The 15831-nt window shown below is 56.5% G+C and overlaps 1 protein-coding gene across 1 annotated transcript; it reads right to left on the reverse strand.

The window, feature by feature from the left end:
* Nucleotides 1–6900: 6900 nt before the first annotated feature.
* LOC138641586 (zinc finger protein 777-like) lies at nucleotides 6901–9081 on the reverse strand. Its single transcript, XM_069729080.1, has 4 exons — nucleotides 8957–9081; nucleotides 8197–8286; nucleotides 7982–8038; nucleotides 6901–7043 (listed from the first exon to the last, which is right to left on the reverse strand). The coding sequence occupies exons 1-4, from the start codon at nucleotides 9066–9068 to the stop codon at nucleotides 6958–6960; spliced, it is 345 nt and encodes a 114-aa protein (XP_069585181.1). The 5' UTR covers nucleotides 9069–9081; the 3' UTR covers nucleotides 6901–6957.
* Between the last annotated feature and the right edge of the window lie 6750 nt (nucleotides 9082–15831).

The following is a 15831-nucleotide window of genomic DNA, read 5'->3' on the forward strand; positions in this document are numbered from 1 at the left end:
CACACAAGCCATTGGTCTGTGGGTGATATGCTCTCGATACCAGACGCTTCACCTGCATTTTCTTACAGAGAGCCTCCATTAGTCGAGACGTGAATTGGGTCCCTTGATTGCTAAGCATCTCCCTTAGAAATCCTACCCGTGAAAAGATAGCAAACAGTGCATCCGCCACCTTATTTGCCCTAGCTGAGGACAGATCCACTGCCTCTGGGTACCGGGTAGCGTAGTCTACCACAGTAAGGATGTATTGCTTTCCAGAGCTGCTGGGGACGGCCAGCGGGCCCACAATGTCCACCGCGATCCTCTGGGAAGACTCCTTGATCACTGGCAAAGGGATCAGAAAAGCCTTAAGAGCAGGCCTCGCCTTCCCCATTCTTTGGCAGGTGACACAGGAGCGGCAGCAGTTTGTCACATCTGTCCCCATCTTGGGCCAATAGAAGTATTTCTCTGTGTTCCGGGACATAGTGCGTCGGCACATGCACAGTAATGCTTTTCGGCTTTGCCCGCAGATGGGCAAAGCATACTGCGCGTGGTAAGATTGCATTGCGCACACGCGAACTATGGAGGACACCTACTCCAATTCCAGAAAATATTGCCAACAGCGGGGAAGTATGGGGTGGAGGAAAAAAGAAGAAACGCCACCCATCGGCTCGAAAATGGCATTTACACAGCCCACCAAATTCAGGTGAGAGATTCCTTTTAAGGCTATTGATATTGCCTTCCACCTTGCAAATGTTTTGCACACCCCCATACTGAATGTAACCCCAGACCGTGATCTTTCCACCACCCAATGTAACTGTTTTTTGGGTGTATTTTGGATCCATACGGGCTCCAGTAGGTCTCCTGCAGTATTTGTGGTGGCTGTGGTGTAATTCTACTGAAAATTCATCAGAGAAATCCACCTTCTGCCACTTTTCCAGCGTCCATGTTTAGCAGCTGTGGGACTTTGCAAATGCCACATCTACTATATAATTGCCTAGAATAGTACTTCCTGCAATTTGTGCCAACTTCCTGTCCGGAGCTAATGTCCGGAGCTAATGTCCGGAGCTAATGTCCGGAGATAATGTGCGGAGATAATGTCCGGAGCTAATGTCCGGAGCTAATGTCCGGAGCTAATGTCCGGAGCTAATGTCCGGAGATAATGTCCGGAGCTAATGTCCGGAGCTAATGTCCGGAGCTAATGTGCGGGGATAATGTCCGGAGCTAATGTCCGGAGCTAATGTCCGGAGCTAATGTCCGGAGCTAATGTCCGGAGCTAATGTCCGGAGATAATGTCCGGAGCTAATGTCCGGAGCTAATGTCCGGAGCTAATGTGCGGGGATAATGTCCGGAGCCAATGTCCGGAGCTAATGTCCGGAGCTAATGTCCGGAGATATGTGACGTCAACAGTGTCCAGTGTCTGATTGGTTGCCGCCTGCTGCGAGCGACCAATCAGAAACGTGCCGTACTGTGACACACTCCGCCCACCATTTTGGTGTGATTTTTGAATTTTTACCTCACAGCAAGTTTCTACTGCGTGGAGGCGGCCCAGTGACGTTGCTCTTCAAGCTCCTGCCGAATTTCGTCAAAAAAATGATAATACCATTTACCAAAACTATATATATTTAGTTGTGAAGTGGTTCAGTGACATTTTCACACCAATTTTGAACTTTTGTTTGGTGTTTTCTCCATATACTGCCTATTATTCACTGACTGTTATACTGAGAGACTGCCGTTTATTAACCTCTTCTTTGCCACATTGGGTATATTGCTCTATTATTTGCCACATAAGGACATTGTCCATTATTGCCCAGCAATTTCTCTGCAATATAAACTGCCTATTTATTAATATCTGCATTCCTGCAAAGAACTATTGCCTATTATTAACTGGCTATTTTCCTACTACCTGACACTGCCCACAACACGCAAAGTTGTCGTCTGATGTCTTTCATCCCTCCCCTCATAAGCATGTTCATGGATCCTGTGTAACTGTACCTTAAATAACAAGAATTGTCAAGAGCTGGTGAGTGCAGCCATTTTTTGTTCTTTCTTACTATTATTTATTAATTGTATTATTCTTACATTTGAATAAATAAAGTATATATGGATTCTAGACTCCCGATTCTGTAGAATCGGGCTGCCATCTAGTCTACTATATAATTGTCTAAGGGTCACTTCCGTTTGTCTGTCCTTCTGTCTGTCTTTCTGTCATGGATATTCATTGGTCGCGGCCTCTGTCTGTCATGGAAATCCAAGTCGCTGATTGGTCGCGGCAAAACAGTCCGGCAGAAAAATGGCCGCCCCTTCCTCCCCAGTCAGTGCCCGCTCCGTACTCCCCTCCAGTCAGCCCTCACACAGGGTTAATGCCAGCGTTAATGGACCGCAGTGTAACACTCCATTAACGCAGCTATTAACCCTGTGTGACCAACGTTTTACTATTGATGATGCGTATGCAGCATCAATAGTAAAAATATCTAATGTTACAAATAATAATAAAAAAGGTTATTCTCACCCTCCGCCGTAGCGTCCTCCCCTCGGCAGTGCAAGCGGCAGGCTCCGGTGCTAAGGGTGCTATGCAAGAAGGACCTGCCATGACATCACAGTCATGTGACTGCGACGCCATCACAGGTCCTGCGCTCATACCAACCCTGAGACCAGAAGCTGCCGCGTGCACCGCACACAGGCGCCAGGACTTCAAGGGGCCCTCGGAAGGTGTGTTTATTTTTTATTTTAAGTCTTTTTTAACCTGTTACATGTGTCTGGGCAATATACGTGACTGGCCAATATACTACGTGGCTGCGCAATATACTACGTGACTGGGCAATATACTATGTGACTGGGCAATATACTATGTGACTGGGCAATATACTACGTGGCTGCGCAATATACTACGTAACTGGGCAATATACTACGTGGCTGGGCAATATACTACGTGACTGGGCAATATACTACGTGGCTGGCCAATATACTACGTGACTGGGCAATATACTACGTGGCTGTGCAATATACTACGTGACTGGGCAATATACTACGTGACTGGGCAATATACTACGTGGCTGGGCAATATACTACGTGGCTCTGTGCTGTATACTACGTGACTGGGCAATATACTACGTGGCTGGGCAATATACTACGTGGCTCTGTGCTGTATACTACGTGACTGGGCAATATACTACTTGTCTGTGCTGTATACTACGTGGCTCTGTGCTGTATACTATGTGGCTCTGTGCTGTATACTATATCGCTGTACAATATACTACGTAGCTGGGCAATATACGTGACTGGGCAATATACTACGTGGGCATGCATATTCTAGAATATCTGATGCGTTAGAATCGGGCCACCATCTAGTGGTTTTATATTTGCCTTTTGTTTAGTTCTGGCTTCAGGGCACCGATTCAACCATGGAGGCCATTTCGAGACAGAATCCTACAAACTGTTCTAGTTGACACAGGGACTTGAGGTGACCAGGCCTGTTGGAGCTCTGCTGCAGTGGAAGAGGGGCTCGCTTTGGATTTTCTAACAAACGTTCCTCCTGAGCAGTTGTCTTGCGGGGTCTGCCGGACCTGGGCTTGTCAAACACATCTCCAGTCTCTTCAAATCTTTTTTTTAATTCTTTGTACTTGACGCTGAGACACATTAAAGGTGCCAGCCACCTCTGCAATGGATATGGTCTTCAGCTTCTTGATAATCCAGGCTTTGGTCGCAGGGTGGATTTTTGGCATGTTGTCAGAGCTCAAGTTGCAGTTCAAGTGAAGGTCTGGGGTGCTGGGTTTCTTTTTATACACACACACACTAATTAACCGATCATTTACTGAGCACAGGTGAGGATGGAAATTAGAATTGGGAGCATTATATGACCAGGCGGCAAAATTTTTGTCTTGCCAAAATCTGACCATTCTGTGTCCATTAACTAATCAATATTTCTGCATTGAAGCCAATTTATTTTCTTAACCTAAACCACATTTCGGAGGGTTTCAGCTTTCAAAAGAATAATTTATACAACCAATGGATGAATGTAACATTAGGTTATAAGCTTTTATTTACATAACATGGTTCAGCGACAGAACTTCTGTCAGGGAATGTAGATATGATTGCAAATCTATAAGAAGTCTCAAATTCACCAAGAGCTTGCAATCCAACAACTTACGTTTACAAGACCACTTTTGCAGCTGGCTCCTCCTTTGGAAAAAGGTAATTAAGGAAACTCCTAATGGCTAGCTGATGTGAGACAATCTTAGGCCGGTTTCACACGTCAGTGGCTCCGGTACGTGAGGTGACAGTTTCCTCACGTACCAGAGCCACTGACACACGTAGACACATTGAAATCAATGCATCTGTGCAGATGTCACTGATTTTTTGAGGACCGTGTCTCCGTGTGCCAAACACGGAGACATGTCAGTGTTCGTGGGAGCGCACGGATTACACGGACCCATTAAAGTCAATGGGTTCGTGTAAAACACGTACCGCACACGGACGTTGTCAGTGTGCAGTCCATGTGCCGTGCAGGAGACAGCGCTACAGTAAGCGCTGTTCCCCCCCCACTGGTGCTGAAGCCTCCATTCATATCTTCTCTGCAGCAGCGTTTGCTGTAAAGATATGAATATTCCTTTTTTTTTTGTTTCTCGTGTTTAACATAAAGATCCATGTCCCCACCCCCCTCCCACTCCTGTGCGCCCGCTCGCTGTTCTTAAAATACTCACCCGGCTCCCTCGCTGGCTGCCGCTGCTTCCTGTCCTGGCCGCACCTTCTACTGTATGAGCGGTCACGTGGGGCCGCCGATTACAGTCATGAATATGCGTCTCCACCTCCCATAGGGGTGGAGACGCATATTCATTACTGTAAATGAGCGGCCCCACATGACCGCTCATACAGTGTGGTACCCAGTGGGCACATGGGCGGCACACGTGTGCCGCACGTGTGCCACACTGATGTGCCACAGAAACGCAGGGGCACACGGACACGGATAATTCCGGTACTGATTTTTCCGGTACCGGAATTATCTGGACGTGTGGGACTGCCCTTAGCATGAATACATAATATGTAGAAGGGCAGATTTACAACTGATAGACATAAGAGCCCCAGCTGAAAAGAAAACTTAAAATCCTTTGTGTACTTTATAGAAATTATAAAGAGAGGTTTTAGGAAATACATTGATACAATAGACGAGGAAGTCATATTTTCATAACCGTGATGAAATGGCGAACACAATGCGTGGTTTAGCCAGCCAGAGTCCACCATCTGGAGAGCGGCCAGATAGATGACAATATCTGTGTCATGTCTCCTATTTATGAGCAGATAAAATCAGGATATGAAAGATGATGGTGATATCTCCCACCGGGGACCTCCAGGGGTGAAGATATAGTAAAAGTTGGAAATCTTATTGTAGTGAAATATGTATAAATATATATGTGTGCAGTGAACTATGTATAGGTTTAATGTGTGACTAGTAATAATTTAACATCTGTCCTGAAGGCTGCAGGTCTCACCCAGGTGTTAATATATATTTTCCAGAGACAGCAGACTTCTGTATCCAATCTCACCAGGGGGTTGTGTTGGGAACCAAGAAGAAAGGGAACATTTGACACCTCCTAGCTCTTTGAAGAGAGATGTCAATTACAGCCTGATACTATCTATCTGTGGGAAGCTTTACACAAAGGATCTCAGAGAAAATAATATATTCATTGGGGGCGCAGCCGAGGTACAATCAAATACAAGCAATTAGAATATCAACTTGAGGGGCTGGTCTAGAAATCTGACCTCCAGGGTGACTATAAATTTGACTTGTATACATTCAAAAATTGTTCACATGTCAGGGCAGCCTGGGAAGCTGATGTGATCCAGTCCATATTCACCCCCCCCTCAGGGAGCAGAAGCAGACTAAAATGTTAGCTATTTCTGTAAGTTTCTCCTATTTATTTTATACTGTTTTGCATACCTGTATGTCTTTTCTTACCATATTTTTATACCTTTTTCTTTTACTGTAAGCACTGAACCTTTTTTGTATTAAAGCATAAAACTTTAACAGTTGAACTGTGTATGTTTTTGAGTGGTGGCAGCGTGTATGGCCTGGGTCGGTGTGTGATTTATGCTCCCATTACAGCATAGGACAGAGGTTGAATGCTGAACTGAGAGTGGGGAGATAGATTAACCCTTGCAGGCACAACCCCAAGTCACGTGCTGAGAGCGGATATATGATGAATTAGCAGCAGCAGGGAGAGGGATCCGTGACACTTATAATTTACTGAGACACATCCTATAGTTCTCTGAGGTTCAGCCCTGTTATCAGTCGCTAGAGGGGAGGTGTGAGTTTAACTTGTGCCAATGAAAAGCCAATGACAATTATAATGTTCATTCAATGTTCAATGATATATTGTATTGTTTTGCCCTTTTTGTATCATCTTTTGTATATTTTTATAAACACTATCTTTTTGGATTAAATACATAAAATGTAATAGCTCTGTTCCTCTTGCTCTGTAAACCGCATCCTGAAGCCGTACGCTACCTGTAACGGCGTCCAATCTGCATGTATAAACGACTGGTGGTGGCAGCGAGTAGTTTTTCTTGGGTTATTGGGGAGTTGGCAGTGATCGTACAGCTACAGGGTTGAGATGGGGAGTGGAGGCCACTTCATGACCCTTCTTAAGGAGAAGTTGCACAATCATAAGGTCCTGTTGTTCCCCATTAATTACTCAGTCTCCGCCAGCTGTCATGTAATGGACCCACAGGGGTAGAGCTCCATGGAGTGTGATCACCAGAGACCCATCCATACAAGCAGCAGGCACCAGGGTCTTATTACAGGACAGTCGACTGAGATCCAATCCTCAAAACCCCTCAGAGGACAATGGAAGGAACCACAGAGGACACGTGAGCGATAATGAAGCTGGTCCCTCTTCCACCGCACAGTATAAAGAGGAGACAACCTACAAAATAAACCATTTAATAAAAGCAAACAGACACAAACTGCGCAAACAGCGCCATCTACAGGTCGAAGAGCTCGTCCAGAAATATTAGTATGTCCAGCATATCCCACTGCGGCTGCTCCTCTGCCTCCTCCAGCAGCTCCTCTGTAAGAGAAAGACAAGGCCATAACCCAAAAGGCAGCGGATCCCATGAAAAGCAGCACTTACCCGACGTGCGGACACAGCCAGGGCCGTCCTCCAGAGACAGAGCAGGCAAAACCCCCCAGACAGATCACCTACGACGCCGATCGGCATCAGCCCCCCACTCAGAAACAGGGCAAACCTCCTACGACACTGATCGGCCGCAGCCCCCCCCAGACAGAGCAGGCAGACCTCCTACAACAGGGGTGTCAAACTGCATTCCTCGAGGGCTGCAAACAGGTCATGTTTTCAGGATTTCCTTGCATTGCACAGGTGATAATTTAATCATTTGCAGAGAATGATTCCAGCACCTTGTGCAATGCTAAGGAAATCTTGAAAACACGCATGGTCTGAGGCCCTTGAGGAATGTAGTTTGACACCCCTGTCCTACAACACTGATCAGCCGCAGCCTCCCCCCCCCCCCCCCCCCAAAAAAAAAAGCAGAGCAGGCAGACCTCCTACAGCACTGATCGGCCGCAGTCCCCCCCCCCCCCGACAGAGCAGGCAGACCTCCTACGACACTGATCGGCCGCAGCCCCCCCGACAGAGCAGGCAGACCTCCTACAGCACTGATCGGCCGCAGTCCCCCCCCCCCCCCCCCCCCGACAGAGCAGGCAGACCTCCTACGACACTGATCGGCCGCAGTCCCCCCCCCCCCCCCGACAGAGCAGGCAGACCTCCTACAGCACTGATCGGCCGCAGTCTCCCCCCCCCCCCCCCCCCGACAGAGCAGGCAGACCTCCTACGACACTGATCGGCCGCAGCCCCCCCGACAGAGCAGGCAGACCTCCTACGACGCCAAGTGGGGGGATGTACTCAGGGAGGAATGTACTCGGGGGTGGGGGATAAGCTCAAGGGTGGTAGTCAGGAGGTGGGGGATGGGGTGAGCGCAGGGTGGGCACCTGGGCAGTCGATCTGCAGCTCCATGTCCAGCTCCTCCTCCGCTCGGTCGCTTCTTTCTGTGGATAATGAGAAAAAAAAATGTTATTGGGCAAGAAAAACATTCTATGTAGAATCAGACTCCACCCACTATTTACTGGCCCCTCCCACAACCCAAAGATTAAATCCTCCCATCACAAAGCCTAAGTCAGTGATGTCATGTGGCTCCTCCCATCACCTGTGGGGGCGGGGTTTTCTGAGCATTGCTCCTGTGCCCTGATACAGGGGTCATCTCCCCTCTCAAGCCTGGACATGATCTCCGGCTGATCTGAAGGAAACAGAAAACGTAAGATGCGGCGAGAGAGGGAGGAAGCGGGCGCCGGCGGGAGCGGGCGCCGGCGGGAGCGGGACGACGGGAGCAAGCGAGGACAGAAGCAAGCAAGCGGGAGGACGGGGAGCAAGCGGGAGGACGGGGAGCAAGCGAGCGGGAGGAGGGGAGCAAGGGAGGACGGGAGCAAGCAAGCGGGACGACGCGGAGCAAAGGGAGGACGGGGAGCAAAGGGAGGACGGGGAGCAAAGGGAGGAGGCGCTGGCAGGAGAAAGGGAGCCGGCGGGAGTAAGGGAGCGGGAAGACGGGAGCGGGATGGCAGGCGCAAGAGGGTGGGTGCAAGCGAGCGGGACGACGGGGAGCAAAGGGAGGACAGGAGCAAGCAAGCAAAAGGACGGGAGCAAAGGGAGGACGGGGAGCAAAGGGAGGAGGCGCTGGCAGGAGAACGGGAGCGGGAGGATGGGAGCCGGCGGGACTAAGGGAGCGGGAAGACAGGCGCAAGAGGGTGGGTGCAAGCGAGCGGGCGCCGGCGGGAGCAAACGCCACATCGACAACCAAGAGAGGAAAGGACGATTCGGAGACAGGGAAATAGCAAACGTAACCAATGTCATACCTCATTAACTTGTAGTGAGGAGACACATTTTGGAGGGACCCCAAGTGCGACACTTACCCACAAACACCAGGGTCTGGTAATTCTCCTTCATTACGTCCTTGTACAGCTCCTTCTGCCATTCTTCCAAACTGCGCCACTCGTCCTCCGTGAAAGAACACCGCCACGTCATCAAACCCGGACCGAGATATCTACAGATAGCGCACAACACTAAGGAGCACTGCAAATCCCCCCCCCCGTAACCCCCGAAATGTGGCACAGCTCTCCTCTCCCCCCCCCCAAGATATGGGGCACAGCTCTCCTCCCCCCCCCCCCCAGATATGGGGCACAGCTCTCCTCCCCCCCCAAGATATGGGGCACAGCTCTCCTCCCCCCCCCAGATATAGGCCCCAGATATAGGGCACAGCTCTCCTCCTCCCCCCCCCCCCCCAGATATGGGGCACAGCTCTCCTCCCCCTCCCCCAGAATATGGGGCACAGCTCTCCTCCCCCCCCCCCCAGATATGGGGCACAGCTCTCCTCCTCCCCCCCCCCCCAGATATGGGGCACAGCTCTCCTCCTCCCCCCCCCCCCAGATATAGGGCACAGCTCTCCTCCTCCCCCCCCCCAGATATGGGGCACAGCTCTCCTCCCCCTCCCCCAGATATGGGGCACAGCTCTCCTCCCCCAGATATGGGGCACAGCTCTCCTCCCCCAGATATGGGGCACAGCTCTCCTTCCCCCCCCACCCCAGATATGGGGCACAGCTCTCCTCCCCCCCCCCCCCCAGATATGGGGCACAGCTCTCCTCCCCCCCCCCCCCCCCCAGATATGGTGCACAGCTCTCCTCCCCCACCCCCCAGATATGGGGCACAGCTCTCCTCCATCCACCTCAAATATGTGGCACTGCTCTTCTCCCCTTCATCGAATAGGTGGTACAGCTCCACCACCCCCTGGAAAAAATGGCACAGCTCCCCAAGATAGGTGGAAGAGCTCTCTCCCCCCCCCCTTTTAGCTCGCACGGCCCCCCGGGTAGATCGCACGGTAGATCGCTCGCACGGCCCCCGGGTAGATCGCACGGTAGATCGCTCCGCACGGCCCCCGGGTAGATCGCACGGTAGATCGCTCGCACGGCCCCCCGGGTAGATCGCACGGTAGATCGCTCGCACGGCCCCCCGGGTAGATCGCACGGTAGATCGGGTAGATCGCACGGTAGATCGCTCGCACGGCCCCCAGGTAGATCGCACGGTAGATCGCTCGCACGGCCCCCGGGTAGATCGCACGGTAGATCGCTCGCACGGCCCCCGGGTAGATCGCACGGTAGATCGCTCACACGGCCCCCGGGTAGATCGCTCCCACGGCCCCCGGGTAGATCGCACGGTAGATCGCTCGCACGGCCCCCAGGTAGATCGCATGGTAGATCGCTCGCACGGTCCCCCGGGTAGATCGCACGGTAGATCGTTCACAACGGCCCCCGGGTAGATCGCACGGTAGATCGCTCGCACGGCCCCCCGGGTAGATCGCACGGTAGATCGCTCCCACGGCCCCCGGGTAGATCACACGGTAGATTGCAGTGCAGGGGCCGCCGGGTAGATCGCACGGTAGCTCGCAGTGCAGGGGCCCCCGGGTAGATCGCACGGTAGATCGCTCGCACGGCCCCCGGGTAGATCGCACGGTAGATCGCTCGCACGGCCCCCGGGTAGATCACACGGTAGATTGCAGTGCAGGGGCCGCCGGGTAGATCGCACGGTAGCTCGCAGTGCAGGGGCCCGCACGGGTAGATCGCTCGCACGCCCCCGGGTAGATCGCACGGTAGATCGCTCGCGGCCCCCGGGTAGATCGCACGGTAGATTGCAGTGCACGGCCCCCGGGTAGATCGCACGTAGATCGCTCGCACGGCCCCCGGGTAGATCGCACGGTAGATCGCTCGCACGGCCCCCGGGTAGATCGCACGGTAGATCGCGCACGGCCCCCGGGTAGATCGCACGGTAGATCGCTCGCACGGCCCCCGGGTAGATCGCACGGTAGATCGCTCGCACGGCCCCCAGGTAGATCGCACGGTAGATCGCTCGCACGGCCCCCGGGTAGATCGCACGGTAGATCGCTCGCACGGCCCCCGGGTAGATCGCACGGTAGATCGCTCACACGGCCCCCGGGTAGATCGCTCCCACGGCCCCCGGGTAGATCGCACGGTAGATCGCTCGCACGGCCCCCAGGTAGATCGCATGGTAGATCGCTCGCACGGTCCCCGGGTAGATCGCACGGTAGATCGTTCACACGGCCCCCGGGTAGATCGCACGGTAGATCGCTCGCACGGCCCCCGGGTAGATCGCACGGTAGATCGCTCCCACGGCCCCCCGGGTAGATCACACGGTAGATTGCAGTGCAGGGGCCGCCGGGTAGATCGCACGGTAGCTCGCAGTGCAGGGGGCCCCCGGGTAGATCGCACGGTAGATCGCTCGCACGGCCCCCGGGTAGATCGCACGGTAGATCGCTCGCACGGCCCCCGGGTAGATCACACGGTAGATTGCAGTGCAGGGGCCGCCGGGTAGATCGCACGGTAGCTCGCAGTGCAGGGGCCCCCCGGGTAGATCGCACGGTAGATCGCTCGCACCGGCCCCCGGGTAGATCGCACGGTAGATCGCTCGCACGGCCCCCGGGTAGATCGCACGGTAGATTGCAGTGCACGGCCCCCCGGGTAGATCGCACGGTAGATCGCTCGCACGGCCCCCGGGTAGATCGCACGGTAGATCGCTCGCACGGCCCCCCGGGTAGATCGCACGGTAACTCGCAGTGCACGGCCCCCGGGTAGATCGCACGGTAACTCGCAGTGCACGGCCCCCCGGGTAGATCGCACGGTAGATAGCTCGCACGGCCCCCGGGTAGATCGCACGGTAGATCGTTCACACGGCCCCCCGGGTAGATCACACGGTAGCTCGCAGTGCAGGGTCCCCCGGGTAGATCGCACGGTAGATCGCTCACACGGCCCCCCGGGGTAGATCGCTCGCACGGCCCCCGGGTAGATCGCACGGTAGATTGCAGTGCACGGCCCCCGGGTAGATCGCACGGTAGAACGCTCCCACGGCCCCCGGGTAGATCGCACGGTAGATTGCAGTGCAGGGGCCGCCGGGTAGATCGCACGGTAGCTCGCAGTGCACAGCCCCCGGGTAGATCGCACGGTAGATCGCAGTGCAGGGGCCCCTGGGTAGATCGCACGGTAGATCGCAGTGCACGGCACCCGGGTAGATCGCACGGCCCCCGGGTAGATCGCACGGTAGCTCGCAGTGCAGGGGCAGCCGGGTAGATTGCACGGCCCCCGGGTAGATCGCACGGTAGCTTGCACTGCAGGGGCCGCCGGGTCTATCGCACGGCCCCCGGGTAGATCGCAAGGTAGCTCGCAGTGCAGGGGCCGCCGGGTAGATCGCACGGCCCCCGGGTAGATCGCACGGTAGCTCGCAGTGCACGGCCCCGGGTAGATCGCACGGTAGATCGCAGTGCACGGCCCCCGGGTAGATCGCACGGTAGATCGCTCGCAGGACCCCCGGGTAGATCGCACGGTAGATCGCTCGCACGGCCCCCGGGTAGATCGCACGGTAGATCGCTCGCACGGCCCCCGGGTAGATCGCACGGTAGATCGCTCCCACGGCCCCCAGGTAGATCGCACGGTAGATCGCTCGCACGGCCCCCAGGTAGATCGCACGGTAGATCGCTCGCACGGCCCCCGGGTAGATCGCACGGTAGATCGTTCACACGGCCCCTGGGTAGATCGCACGGTAGATCGCTCGCACGGCCCCCGGGTAGATCGCACGGTAGATCGCTCCCACGGCCCCCGGGTAGATCACACGGTAGATCGCTCGCACGGCCCCCGGGTAGATCGCACGGTAGATCGCTCCCACGGCCCCCGGGTAGATCACACGGTAGATTGCAGTGCAGGGGCCGCCGGGTAGATCGCACGGTAGCTCGCAGTGCAGGGGCCCCCGGGTAGATCGCACGGTAGATCGCTCGCACGGCCCCCGGGTAGATCGCACGGTAGATCGTTCACACGGCCCCCGGGTAGATCGCACGGTAGATCGCTCGCACGGCCCCCGGGTAATCGCACGGTAGATCGCTCCCACGGCCCCCGGGTAGATCACACGGTAGATTGCAGTGCAGGGGCCGCCGGGTAGATCGCACGGTAGCTCGCAGTGCAGGGGCCCCCGGGTAGATCGCACGGTAGATCGCTCGCACGGCCCCCGGGTAGATCGCACGGTAGATCGCTCGCACGGCCCCCGGTTAGATCACACGGTAGATTGCAGTGCAGGGGCCGCCGGGTAGATCGCACGGTAGCTCGCAGTGCAGGGGCCCCCGGGTAGATCGCACGGTAGATCGCTCGCACGGCCCCCGGGTAGATCGCACGGTAGATCGCTCGCACGGCCCCCGGGTAGATCGCACGGTAGATTGCAGTGCACGGCCCCCGGGTAGATCGCACGGTAGATCGCTCGCACGGCCCCCGGGTAGATCGCACGGTAGATCGCTCGCATGGCCCCCGGGTAGATCGCACGGTAGCTCGCAGTGCAGGGGCCGCCGGGTAGATCGCACGGCCCCCGGGTAGATCGCACGGTAGCTCGCAGTGCAGGGGCCGCCGGGTAGATCGCACGGTAGATCGCAGTGCACGGCACCCGGGTAGATCGCACGGTAGCTCGCAGTGCACGGCCCCCGGGTAGATCGCACGGCCCCCGGGTAGATCGAACGGCCCCCGGTTAGATCGCACGGTAGCTCGCAGTGCAGGGGCCGCCGGGTAGATCGCACGGTAGCTCGCAGTGCACAGCCCCCGGGTAGATCGCACGGTAGATCGCAGTGCAGGGGCCCCTGGGTAGATCGCACGGTAGATCGCAGTGCACGGCACCCGGGTAGATCGCACGGTAGTTCGCAGTGCACGGCCCCCGGGTAGGTCGCACGGCCCCCGGGTAGATCGCACGGTAGCTCGCAGTGCAGGGGCCGCCGGGTAGATCGCACGGCCCCCGGGTAGATCGCACGGTAGCTCGCATTGCAGGGCCCGCCGGGTAGATCGCACGGCCCCCGGGTAGATCGCAAGGTAGCTCGCAGTGCAGGGGCCGCCGGGTAGATCGCACAGCCCCCGAGTAGATCGCACGGTAGCTCGCAGTGCACGGCCCCCGGGTAGATCGCACGGTAGCTCGCAGTGCACAGCCCCCGGGTAGATCGCACGGTAGATCGCAGTGCACGGCCCCCGGGTAGATCGCACGGCCCCCGGGTAGCTCGCAGTGCAGGGGCCGCCGGGTAGATCGCACGGCCCCCGAGTAGATCGCACGGTAGCTCGCAGTGCACGGCCCCCGGGTAGATCGCACGGTAGCTCGCAGTGCAGGGGCCCCTGGGTAGATCGCACGGTAGATCGCAGTGCACGGCCCCCGGGTAGATCGCACGGCCCCCAGGTAGCTCGCAGTGCAGGGGCCGCCGGGTAGATCGCACGGCCCCCGGGTAGATCGCACGGTAGCTCGCATTGCAGGGGCCGCCGGGTAGATCGCACGGCCCCCGGGTAGATCGCAAGGTAGCTCGCAGTGCAGGGGCCGCCGGGTAGATCGCACGGTAGCTCGCAGTGCACGGCCCCCGGGTAGATCGCACGGTAGATCGCAGTGCACGGCCCCCGGGTAGATCGCACGGTAGATCGCTCGCAGGGCCCCCGGGTAGATCGCACAGATCGCTCGCACGGCCCCCGGGTAGATCGCACGGTAGCTCGCAGTGCACGGCCCCCGGGTAGATCGCACGGTAGATCGTTCACACGGCCCCCGGGTAGATCGCACGGTAGATCGCTCGCACGGCCCCCGGGTAGATCGCACGGTAACTCGCAGTGCACGGCCCCCGGGTAGATCGCACGGTAACTCGCAGTGCACGGCCCCCAGGTAGATCGCACGGTAGATCGCTCACACGGCCCCCGGGTAGATCGCACGGTAGATCGCTCGCACGGCCCCCGGGTAGATCGCACGGTAGATTGCAGTGCACGGCCCCTGGGTAGATCGCACGGTAGATTGCAGTGCACGGCCCCCGGGTAGATCGCACGGTAGAACGCTCCCACGGCCCCCGGGTAGATCGCACGGTAGATTGCAGTGCAGGGGCCGCCGGGTAGATCGCACGGTAGCTCGCAGTGCACAGCCCCCGGGTAGATCGCACGGTAGATCGCAGTGCAGGGGCCCCTGGGTAGATCGCACGGTAGATCGCAGTGCACGGCACCCGGGTAGATCGCACGGCCCCCGGGTAGATCGCACGGTAGCTCGCAGTGCAGGGGCAGCCGGGTAGATTGCACGGCCCCCGGGTAGATCGCACGGTAGCTCGCAGTGCAGGGGCCGCCGGGTCTATCGCACGGCCCCCGGGTAGATCGCAAGGTAGCTCGCAGTGCAGGGGCCGCCGGGTAGATCGCACGGCCCCCGGGTAGATCGCACGGTAGCTCGCAGTGCACGGCCCCCGGGTAGATCGCACGGTAGATCGCAGTGCACGGCCCCCGGGTAGATCGCACGGTAGATCGCTCGCAGGGCCCCCGGGTAGATCGCACGGTAGATCGCTCGCACGGCCCCCGGGTAGATCGCACGGTAGCTCGCAGTGCACGGCCCCCGGGTAGATCGCACGGTAGATCATTCACACGGCCACCGGTGTTGTGGATTCTGTTTTTGGGCTCCCTCTGGTGGTTACAGATGGTACTGGGTGACTTGTGTTCTCTGCGGTCTCTGGTGTCCACCTGTTCTATCAGGATATGGGAGTTTCCTATTTAACCTGGCTTTCTTGTTATTTCCTCGCCGGCGATCAATGTAATCAGTGTGTCTTGTTACCTCTGCTTTCCGCTTCAGTAATCTTCAGGACAAGCTAAGTTTTTGATTTTCCTGTTCCACGTTTTGCTTTATTTTTGTTTTAGTCCAGCTTGCAGTTATTTGATTCCTTGTTGCTGGTTGCTCTAGTGGGCTGATATTA

This window comes from Ranitomeya imitator, chromosome 6 (assembly GCF_032444005.1).
Source record: "Ranitomeya imitator isolate aRanImi1 chromosome 6, aRanImi1.pri, whole genome shotgun sequence".
Taxonomy (NCBI): domain Eukaryota; kingdom Metazoa; phylum Chordata; class Amphibia; order Anura; family Dendrobatidae; genus Ranitomeya; species Ranitomeya imitator.